Genomic DNA, 11,506 nt, shown 5'->3' with positions numbered 1-11,506 from the left:
GGCCTGTTCTAAACGCGCTCCATCTGGACTCAGATTATAACAACAAACTCTTTGGTCTAAAAATTTATTTCACACCGACGGAGTTTCTCCTCCACGTGAGGTGACGGTGATGCTGTGCTGAGTCATCAGTGTGTGTGTGTGTGTGTGTGTGTGTGTGTGTGTGTGTTTGTGTGTGTGTGTGGTATGAATGAATCAGGGACACTCTTCTCTTCCTCCTCTTCCCTTCTTCCTCCTCCTCTTCTGTCGTGACGTTCGTTCAGGAGGAAACACCACAAACAGTCCGCAGATATTCTGAGACTTCTCTCAAAGTATGTGTGTGTGTGTGTGTGTGTGTGTGTGTGTGTGTGTGTGTGTGTGTGTGTGTGTGTGTGTGTGTGTGTGTGTGTATGTGTGTGTGTGTGTGTGTGTGTGTCACAGGGAATACCTCTGTTTGAATGGAGGGAGGGATTTAACAGGCAGAGAGGTATAATTACAGAAAGAGAGCAGAGACGGAGAGTAGAGTGACCCTGCAGCGTTCAGTCTGATCAGACCACCGAACAACTGGGACCATCAAACCTTCTGGACCAGAACTATCTGCTTTTTCTATTGCTCTATTTTTAATCAGACCCAAACACAGGAATGATCGTGGATGTGTTTGTTTTCAGCAGTGATTCAGAATGAAAATCTGCAGAATTGATATTACTGTTGTTCTTGTTGTTTGGGACTTTCTGAGTTTTATTTTAACTTTCTTTATTTCTTTTAAATCTGCGGGACATTCTGTGTTTGCAGATTCTGTGTGGCTCTGCTGATAATTAGCATTTCTGTAAATGTGCCGGTGATGTCCTTTGGAGAGCAGAGCAACAGGAAACCACAAGACATTAGTACAGGTTCAGATCAGGACCATCAGAACCATCAGGACCATCAGAACCCGACCAGCTTCTCTGGGAGGATTTCCAACTTGTCAGCTGCTGAACTATTTGTGTTTCTTTTGGACCAACCTCTATAATTTACAGAGAAAAAACAATTACCCCCAAGAGCAAGCATTTGGTGCAACAGTGGCGAAGAAAAACTCCCTTTAAACAGAAGAAACCTCTCAGACCCAGACAGAGACTTTCAGACTCTGCTGATATAGTCTCTGCTTTTAGACTCAACTCTTCTGTCCATGTTGGAGCATCAGTGTCAGTCCGAAAACATCATGTCTTCTCTCTTTTCTGCCTTCTTCTTCCTGGCCATCGGCCTTCTCGTCGACGCCTCTCCGGCCGTCTCTCTGACTCCAGTGTCTCCAGTGTCTCCAGTGTCCCCAGTGTCTGTAGTGTCTCCAGCGTCTCCAGTATCTCCAGTGTCCCCAGCGTCTCCAGTGTCTCCAGCGTCTCCAGTGTCTCCAGTGTCTCCAGTGTCTCCAGTGTCTCCAGTGTTTCCAGCATCCCCAGCGTCTCCAGTGTCTCCAGTGTCTCCAGTGTCTCCAGTGTTTCCAGCGTCCCCAGCGTCTCCAGTGTTTCCAGCGTCTCCAGTGTCTCCAGTGTCTCCAGCGTCCCCACCATCTCTGGCCTGTCCGTCCTGCTCCCTGCCTCAGATGAGGAGGAACTCGTCCTCGCCGGGCGGACAGAGCGACATGGTGGAGGCAGTGAAGCGTCACATTCTCAACATGCTGCACCTAAGCAGCCGGCCCAACCTGACGCAGCTCGTCCCCCGCGCCGCGCTGCTCAACGCCATCCAGAAGCTGCACGTGGGCCGCGTGGCTGAGGACGGCAGCGTGGAGATCCAGGAGGACGGCTGGGGCCCTGGGGCCTCGACGCCACCCGAACCCACGTCTGAAATCATCATCTTCGCTGAGCCAGGTGAGTCTGACAGCCAATCAGAAACACCACACTTAGTTTTAGTTTCAGGACAGTGTCTCAGTGTCAAAGTTAAAAGGTTAAAAGAATAGTCATGCTTAGGTTTGGTTTCACCAACCAAATCAGGACAGAGTTACAGAGTTAGGGGGTATTATGGGGGATTATGGGTAATTTAGATCACAGAGTAAATGATGCTCACACCTCCCAAATCTCAACATCAAGCAATCTGATTGGTTGATCCAGGAGGCAGGTCTGATATAATTCTTATGTCAATGTTACCCCCAGAAAAGACAAGCTGTTTGTCTACATACTGCCTGTCTGTCTGTCTGTCTGCCTGTCTGCCTACCTGTCTGTCTGACTTACTCTATGTCTGTCTGTCTGTCTTACTCTCTGTCTGTCTGTCTGTCTTACTCTCTCTCTGTCTTACTCTGTCTGTCTGTCTGTCTGTCTGCTAACTCATTCACAAAAATCCCAAAGGTTCAAAGTTTGTTTACAGATGTCTCAGTCGGAATCCATCAGCAGCCACTTTTTTCAGATTTTATTGATTCTCCGCTGTCTGTCCTTCTGTCTGTCTGTCTTTCTGTCTGTCTGTCCTTCTGTCTGTCTGTCTGTCTGTCTGTCTGTCTTTCTGTCTCTCAACTCTGGTCCATTAGCGACTCTGGTACAGTAGCCTGATCCTAGCAGACTCTGGTCCATTAACCTGATCCTACCAGACTCTGGTCCACTAGCCTGGTCCTAGCAGACTCTGGTCCACTAGCCTGGTCCTAGCAGACTCTGGTACACTAGCCTGGTCCTACCAGACTCTGGTCCATTAGCCTGGTCCTACCCAACTCTGGTACACTAGCCTGGTCTTACCAGACTCTGGTACACTAGCCTGGTCTTACCAGACTCTGATCCATTAGCCTGGTCCTACCAGACTCTGGTACACTAGCCTGGTCCTACCAGACTCTGATCCATTAGCCTGGTCCTACCAGACTGGTACATTTCATTTGTACAGAGAGTACGTAGGGGAGCAGAGCCAGGCTAAAGTACAAGGAGGCTTCCTTGTCGTTCTATAATGGCTGAGAGGTACGTAAAGCACTAGCCTACCTGTCTAGATAATCCACAACCCGTTTTGGTTCAGAGCCAGCGTCACGTGACTGAAACCAGCTGAAACCGAGAAGGAGATCAGTGAGAGGCGCTTGTCACTGCCCTTTAGTTCCTAATGGAGGATCAGACTCATGCCGAGCCACAGGAGAAGGAATCCTCCTCGCCAAAAAAGCCAAAGTTTGAAGACATCTTGTCATAGCTTCTTGGTACATAACGGCTACCGTAGTTGCAACACACGTTTGAAAAAGCGGGGCGCTAGAGAGACCTATTGGTTTGAATATTAAATACAATTTTACCACTAGACTTGAAAAACTCCTCCACAGTGGACCTTTAAAGGAGTTTAGTCCTACTGAAGGACTAAAACTATTTGAAATCTACGAAGACGTCTATAGAACATACAGTAGGTCAAGGTTTGGACATCAACAACAGATTGTTGTGTTTGAAGTTTATGAAAGATGATCTCTGAGGAAAGACTTATTTTTTTTAAAGATTATATTTTGGGGCTATTCCCTTTATTAGACAGAAGCCGGCTTTCCGACCAGAGGGATTTTTGCAGTTCCTAGAACATAAAATTCCTAGAACCCTTTTCTGGTGTTCCGACTAGACCAATTTGGGGATTTTTAAGTCCCTCTGGCCTCTTTCAGCTCCTATTTCAGGGCAGGGTCTTTTTGCTGTTCCCTTTTCAGCATATGAACCTAGGTCAACGAGGGTCGGATTTCCGGTACAGACAGACCAACAATTTTCGCCATCTTATTCATCACTAATTTCACTTCTGACAACGTTTTAGGTGAGAAATTAACTGTTTAGATTTCGAATATAGGCAGTCCTGCGTAAATTGATGCCGAATTGACAATTTGCTTCAAAGTTTTCGGAGTTGAGAAGCTCCATGAAGTGAGGCAACAGCCAGCAGGTGCCTGCCCCGGCCGCTAGCTCGTAGCTGGGCCAGTCATGATCAGACACCCCGCTGTAAGCTGGAGGTCTCTCAGATGGCTCTCGTAAATAAGAGGCTTTTATTTTGCCGTTGACGGTTCATTTGTTTAAATATCACAACACATGTCCATTATAAGATTAACGGGAACCTGGGGTTAAAGGAACACGCCGACTTATTGGGACTTTAGCTTATTCACCGTAACCCCCAGAGTTAGACAAGTCCATACATATCCTTCTCATCTCCGTGCGTGTTGTAGCTCTTTCCGATGGCTCTGTACACGCTGTGACTCTACAAATCACAACATGGAAATAGGAACATGTTGGCGTTATTTTGTCACTTATTGGGAGCAGTAGGCTAGATGGAGCAGGTTACCTCCAGGATCTGTGCTAAGCTAGGCTAGATGGAGCAGGTTACCTCCAGGATCTGTGCTAGGCTAAGCTACCGGTGGAGCCGTCGGAAAGAGCTACAACACGCACGGAGATGAGAGGGGTATGTATGGACTTATTTAAGTCCATACATGTCTTTTCGGAGTTAAACTCCACAAGCGTGTCCTGCGGCTCGCCGGCCATCACACACACACACACACACACACACACACACACACACACACACACACACACACACACAGTCACACACACACACACACACACACACACACACACAGTTTCACACACACACACACACACACACACACACACACACACAAACACACACACACACACACACAGTCACACACACACAGTCACACACACACACACGCACACACACAGTCTCACACACACACACACACACACACACACAGTCACACACACACAGTCACACACACACAGTCACACACACACACACACACACACACACACACACACACACACACACACACACACACGCACACAGTCACACACACACACAAACACACACACATGTCCACAGCGCAGCAGGCGGGGTAGAGAGAGATACCCGTTTCTCTTCGGGAGACTTGTTTAAATTATGACAAATATGCTATATACATATACATCTATATACATTAGATTTGGTATTTTGTTTGTACTTTTTTTTGGTGTATTAGTTTTCTGATTTCAACGCTATAAAGAGCGTTGCCGTGCTTGCATAATTCCCTTACCCCTCCTACCAGTCCCTATAGCCATTTCGCCAGTGCGAATGCAATTGGAAAAAACGGTTTTGGGGGAGAGAAGTTAGTAGAACTGTTTAGAAGTGGACTTTTCCTATAACTACGTTCCTGTAACTACTTGGTCGGAAAGCAGCTAGAGACCGTGGAAAGGGGGAGAGAGATGAGAGAGATGGGGGATGACACGCAGCAAAGGGCAGCAGGTCAGATTCGAACCCACGCCGCTGCAGGACTCAGCCAACATGGGGCGAATGCTCTCACTGGGTGAGCTAGAGGCCGCCCTGAGGAAAGAGTTTTCAAAGGGTAGTTATAAAATGTGTCGATGAAGATGAAATGTTGAACGTGAAGCTGCTTTTTGTCCCATTGATTGTTTGCTTACATGAATGTAAAGAAAGGCTTTGTGCTATAAATAGTTTCTCTTTGAGAGGAATGTTTAATTAATAATGTCCCTCAAAGGCCCCAAAATCAGAGGACAGTAACGAGGGGTGGTGGGGGGGCATACCGAGGGGTCTCGGTCCGTAAATAATCTCTTCATTCAGACTAATCTGGGCCTCAGTAATTATTCTGCAGCAGGAAACAAAGTGGTACATTCCCTGAAACCAGGCCTTTCTTTTTTTAGTGTCTCTGCTCATAGGGAGTATATTTAGAGGCTCCGGATCACTTCATGCTTTTATTGTTCATGACATCTTCTTTGTTCATTCATTCAAAAGACAGGAAGACAAAAAGACAGCGGGGTCACAGTTTAATGTTCTCCTGATGGTATTTATGTCATTATCACCATGCTTCTGTCAAACCTTTTCACTGTTCACATGACTACAGTTATCACCATGCTGTCTAACCTGTTCACATGACTACAGTTATCACCATGGGTGAAAGTCTTGTGTTGTTTGACCCATCCTCCCCCACAACCAACCTCCTTACGCGGACATTTCGGCCTTTCATACTTCTCGCTACCATAGTCGCTCTTAATGCTACGTCATCTTCTCATTGACTTTATATTGGCGTTGTTTTCAGTGGTGGCCGCACGGAACCTTCACACATTGCGTGCCACCACCACGTAATGAGCTGTTAACAGTTCGTGATCATTTCACGGATTCTGTGAGACCAGGCTGTTAACAGAAAACATCTTAAAATTCTTCATGTTTGACTTGAGAACTGAAAACGTTCTCTTTCAGATGGAGCTCATGTTCAAACTGAATGATTAAATCTTTAATAAAATGAATGATAAAGACCTGTCTAACTTTGCGCTCTCTCTGCAGGAGCCTCCCCGGACACGGTGACCTTTGACCTCTCTCAGGACGGCAGTGGCTCGCCGCTGGTGGAGCAGGCCAATGTCTGGATCTTCCTGAAGATGCCGAAGGGAAAGCGACTGAGCGGCAAAGTGTTGCTGCGGCTGCTGCAGCGTCACCGTGACAACGGTGGCGATGAGAATGAGGAATGTGTTTCGGAGAAGCTGGTGGACGCTCGGCGCAGCGGCTGGCACACACTCGCCGTCTCCCGCGGCGTCCAGACGCTGCTGGACGCGGGCGGCGGCTCGCTCAGCCTGCGGGTCTCCTGCCCGCTGTGTGCCGACGCTTCGCCCGTTTTGGCGCTGGGCGGGCACACCGGCGCCCGGGACCAGTCCCACCGGCCGTTCCTCATGGCGGTGCTGCGAGCCCCAGAGGAGGGGATGCAGCGGCGAGTCAAACGAGGTCTGGAGTGCGACGGGAAAATACGCGTCTGCTGCAAACGTCAGTTTTACGTGAACTTCAAAGACATCGGCTGGAATGACTGGATTATCGCTCCGTCCGGTTACCATGCCAACTACTGCGAGGGAGAGTGTCCCAGCCACATGGCGGGCTTCAGCGGCTCAGCGCTGTCATTCCACTCAACGGTCATCAACCATTACCGCATGCGGGGCTACAGCCCGTTTCAGAACATGAGGTCGTGCTGCGTTCCCACGCGGCTGCGGGCCATGTCCATGCTCTACTACAACGAAGAGCAGAAGATCATCAAGAAAGACATCCAGAACATGATCGTAGAGGAGTGCGGCTGCTCGTAAACACTCACGCAGACCGTAGAAACAGGAACAATATCAGCTCAGCACTTTCACCATAACAATTAAGTATTTATGTTTAGTGACTACGCATTTTTTCCACATTGGAACGACCTGAGAACACTATGCAACATCTCCTGCAAACTCAAACGACAACTCTTCGTATTTCTGTTGTTTTCTGCTGTATTCTGTTGTTTTCAGCTGTATTCTGTTGTTTTCTGCTGTTTTCAGCTGTATTCTATTGTTTTCAGCTGTATTCTGTTGTTTTCAGCTGTATTCTGTTGTTTTCAGCTGTATTCTATTGTTTTCTGTTGTTTTCTGCTGTTTTCTGCTGTTTTCTGTTGTTCAGGTTGAACCGTGGTGAGAGAAATGTGTTCAAACATTCCTGGCAGAGATTTAGATTCAGAAGAAAGCCAAAGAGAGGCGAGTGAGCTGTGAATAAATCAAATAGACCAGCTGTGAAGATTATTAGATGAAATTATGTAACACTTTGTTTTAGCAGTTTTTGGTCATTGCTTCAGTGTGAAAAAAAAAAAAAATGTTGCCAACTTTATATAATTTATTTGCATTTTTTTAGCTTCGTCATTAAACAATGATGTTCATCAACATTTAGTCATCGTTGTCTCTTTATTCTGTAGATGCCTTCAGAGGATTTACATTAGAATGATTTCATTAACCCATCAGGACCAAACCGTACGGTAGAGATATATCTTCAGATATTATATATTAGAAAAACATCTTCAGATAAAAATAAGTAAAAGTACATTTTTATTTATGCAGCGCTTTTCACAGACAAGGTCACAGGGTGCTTTACAATGTGCATAGACAATAAAAACATAGTAAAAATAGTCAGTAGAATAAAATACAAATACAACAGATACAATTACCAATTAAAGATGCAAGCAGCGATGGACGGGCCCTCGCGCCTCTGCGAGTGTTGGGGTTCCTGGCAGATGCCGCTCCTTGCGACCGTGCATTTGCGCGGCACTCAGACACCGCAAATCGTCACCAATGAAAAGGGAACTCCCTGCTGAGTTCAACGATACCTCACACAAGACTCTACGTCATACAGTTCATTAGCTGTGAAAAGGGGCGTAGCTAAATTATAGGGAGCGGGTCAAACCATCACCAATTAAAAATTAACTCTTCTGAGTTCAATGATACCTCACACAAGACTCTACCTTAGATGGATCAGCATTCATGAAAGGGGGCGTGGCTTAAGCATAGGGGGCGGGCCAAACCATCACCAATGAAGAAAGAACTCTCTGCTGAGTTCAACGACACCTCACACAAGACTACCTTAAATGGTTCAAATGTTATGAAAGGGGGCGTGGCCTGAGTAAGTGGGCGTGGTTATATTATAGGGGCCGGCTCAGTATCACATGTCGACCACACATCACAAGTTTCATGTAAATCAGATGATGTTTGTCATAAAAGGCGCATTTCCTGTTGCCAGCGGGGGGCGCTATGACCAAAAGTCAATTTTGGCCTGTAGGTGTCCTCAGACCTGGACCCTTGTCAATCGTGAGAAATTTTGGGCAGATACGACAACGTACACTCAAGTTACGACAATTTCTTTGTTCATCGCTAAACACTCAAAATGGCCGCCACGCCACGCCCACACCGTCTGACGAAAAGTTTTTCTTTTAATAACTTTTCATCTTTAAGGTCTTGGGATGATAGAGACCAAGTTTGAGGTCCGCCAGATGAAATCTCTGGGAGGAGTTCGTTAAAGTATAGCACCTTGACTTTTAGGCCTACTTCCTGTTGCCACTAGGGGGCGCTATGACTTTAAGTAAATATCGGCCTTTATTTGTCCTCAGGCTTGGACTCTTATGAATCCTGAAAAGTTTTGAGCCAGTCGGACAATGTACACTCAAGTTACACCCACTTCCTGTTTTGATGGCGAAATGCACAAAATGGCCGCCCCGCCACGGCCATGCCCTATGACGAAAAGTTTTTCTTTTAACAACTTTTCATCTTTAATGTCTTAAGGCGAGACACTACAGGTGAATAGGCTAAAATTTTTATATAATAGATATCTCCATGAAACTTCCTCAGTTGATTACTTACACAAGTATATAAAAAACATGTATTACAAGTTTTTTAAATGTTTAAATGTTTAAATGGCATTTTCTCATTAAATATGCGCGATTTTGCATATATTTTCGGTAGATAGATCTGAACATATGATAAAGCCAGGTGCAAAATTCTTTTTTCATTTTGTTTACACACAAGATGAAAACAAAATTACAGAGGGATTTCAGGATATCTGCTTTCATTACCTAGGAAATCAAAATATACTGTCCATAGCCCTAAAAAATCGATTTTCGCCATGTTTTTTAGCTTAAAATTTCACATAAATCAGGCCAGGAATGATTTATTAACAAATCCCTCTGTAAATATCTTCAGAATACTACTAAGTGTATAACTGGAAAGTTTGGTGTACATAGGTGCTACACAGGCTGAGATGTTTATACTGGAGAATTACAAAAAACTCATTTTGAGAAAACGGCATTTAAAGATTTAAATAGTGGAATTTAATACATTTCTATTGGAAAAATTGCTCAAAAACAGAATAAATGCTCAGGCCCTTAGTGATAATAATATAGAATATTTCAAGCTCATGAAAATTGATTATTTAATAAAATGGCAGGCATATAAGGCCTACAACTGCAGTAACTCAATGAATTAACATTGGCGTATCATGCACAAAGTTGCAGACAAAACCCACGCTGGACAGGTGTATGGACACAGAACAAGACCAACAATGGATGTAACAGCTTTTTAAAGTCTAACTGTCCATTCCAGCACCATATGTATTTTAGCTGTGCTTAGACTCTTGCGCCTATATTTTACACTGGCAGCTGTGATGGTCTCAGCTTTTGAGGTCCTGAGCATATCAGTTTCTCTCATTGAATTGACCGTCACAACTGAGCTCTGAAGCCACAACTTTTCCATAACAGAAAGCATGACAGAGGCACCTTCATGGCCATACTTGCTGCTGCTCCAGCTTACTTTTCCCACAAACAGTCCCCTCAGTCAGCTGATGGTGAAGATAACTAACCAGAACCAGTCCCCTCAGTCAGCTGATGGTGAAGATAACTAACCAGAACCAGTCCCCTCAGTCAGCTGATGGTGAAGATAACTAACCAGAACCAGTCCCCTCAGTCAGCTGATGGTGAAGATAACTAACCAGAACCAGTCCCCTCAGTCAGCTGATGGTGAAGATAACTAACCAGAACCAGTCCTCTCAGTCAGCTGATGGTGAAGATAACTAACCAGAACCAGTCCCCTCAGTCAGCTGATGGTGAAGATAACTAACCAGAACCAGTCCTCTCAGTCAGCTGATGGTGAAGATAACTAACCAGAACCAGTCCCCTCAGTCAGCTGATGGTGAAGATAACTAACCAGAACCAGTCCTCTCAGTCAGCTGATGGTGAAGATAACTAACCAGAACCAGTCCCCTCAGTCAGCTGATGGTGAAGATAACTAACCAGAACCAGTCCCCTCAGTCAGCTGATGGTGAAGATAACTAACCAGAACCAGTCCTCTCAGTCAGCTGATGGTGAAGATAACTAACCAGAACCAGTCCCCTCAGTCAGCTGATGGTGAAGATAACTAACCAGGCTCCATTCAGCACTGGTTCATAACACAACAGAACAAAACTAATTATGACTCATTCAAAAGACCAATATTTAGAACATTGGAGAAAGCAAACAAAGTAGACTAAATTGTTATTTGACAGATTATCTTCACACTGTCAGAGATACGAAGAAGAGACGGATCCTGACTAAATACAGTCTCAGTGACCACCAGCTGGGTCAGACAGACAGGTCAGAGAGAGAGACAGGCTCAGTGACCACCAGCTGGGTCAGACAGAGATACACTTCCTCCTCCACTGGGAAAAACTATCTTCACTAAGAGAATTACACCTTGGAAAAATAGCCAAAAAAAGTTAAGACCAGAAGAGAAGCTGGTAGTTCTCCTAGGAGAGGTGACAGCAGCTCCACTGACAGCTACATATGGATCTGCCTGCTACAGCCTGAGGGCCTCACACCACTTAGGATCCCAACATTACAGATCTGTTTAGTAGCCTATTATATAGTAATTACATTACACAAAACTGTAACTGTTGTGTAATGTAATTGTTTTGTAATATATTGTGTTTTATCGAGATCAGTACAGTGTGGTACATATGTGACAAATATTTAATATATGACATGTAGGCTATGACTTTCTGTAAACTGCTGAGAAAGAGAGAGAGAGAGAGGGAGAGAGAGAGAGAGAGAGAGAGTCTGATTACCTCCGCTGTCTGAAAACTCCTGTTTTCTGAACGACAGTTTAAACATCGACGTACTATGTGATGTCATTTCATCATCTGCTGTCTTAGTTTGTGATCCCCTGTGTCTTGTTGCTAATAACAACTGTTTTCATCTTCTCTGAGGTGATTTTCGGCCGTGTTCGCCGCACTTCTTTCAACATTTTGAGCTACCGCGGAAATGTCAGAG

At 45.2% G+C, this 11,506-nt stretch overlaps 1 protein-coding gene across 1 annotated transcript; it reads left to right on the top strand.

Moving 5' to 3' along the window:
- The first annotated feature begins 230 nt into the window (after positions 1–230).
- inhbab (inhibin subunit beta Ab) lies at positions 231–7,267 on the top strand. The gene is made up of 2 exons (XM_031281382.2): positions 231–1,817; positions 6,220–7,267. The coding sequence occupies exons 1-2, from the start codon at positions 1,142–1,144 to the stop codon at positions 6,999–7,001; spliced, it is 1,458 nt and encodes a 485-aa protein (XP_031137242.2). The 5' UTR covers positions 231–1,141; the 3' UTR covers positions 7,002–7,267.
- The last annotated feature ends 4,239 nt before the right edge of the window (positions 7,268–11,506 follow it).

Source organism: Sander lucioperca, chromosome 9, assembly GCF_008315115.2.
Source record: "Sander lucioperca isolate FBNREF2018 chromosome 9, SLUC_FBN_1.2, whole genome shotgun sequence".
Taxonomy (NCBI): Eukaryota; Metazoa; Chordata; class Actinopteri; order Perciformes; family Percidae; genus Sander; species Sander lucioperca.
This window is presented reverse-complemented; position numbering and strand designations above follow the sequence as displayed.

Coding starts and splice junctions, on each gene's coding strand:
- inhbab (XM_031281382.2), top strand. CDS start 1,142: ATGTTGGAGCATCAGTGTCAGTCCGAAAACATCATGTCTTCTCTCTTT. Junction 1,818..6,219: donor CATCATCTTCGCTGAGCCAG/GTGAGTCTGACA, acceptor CTCTCTCTGCAG/GAGCCTCCCCGGACACGGTG.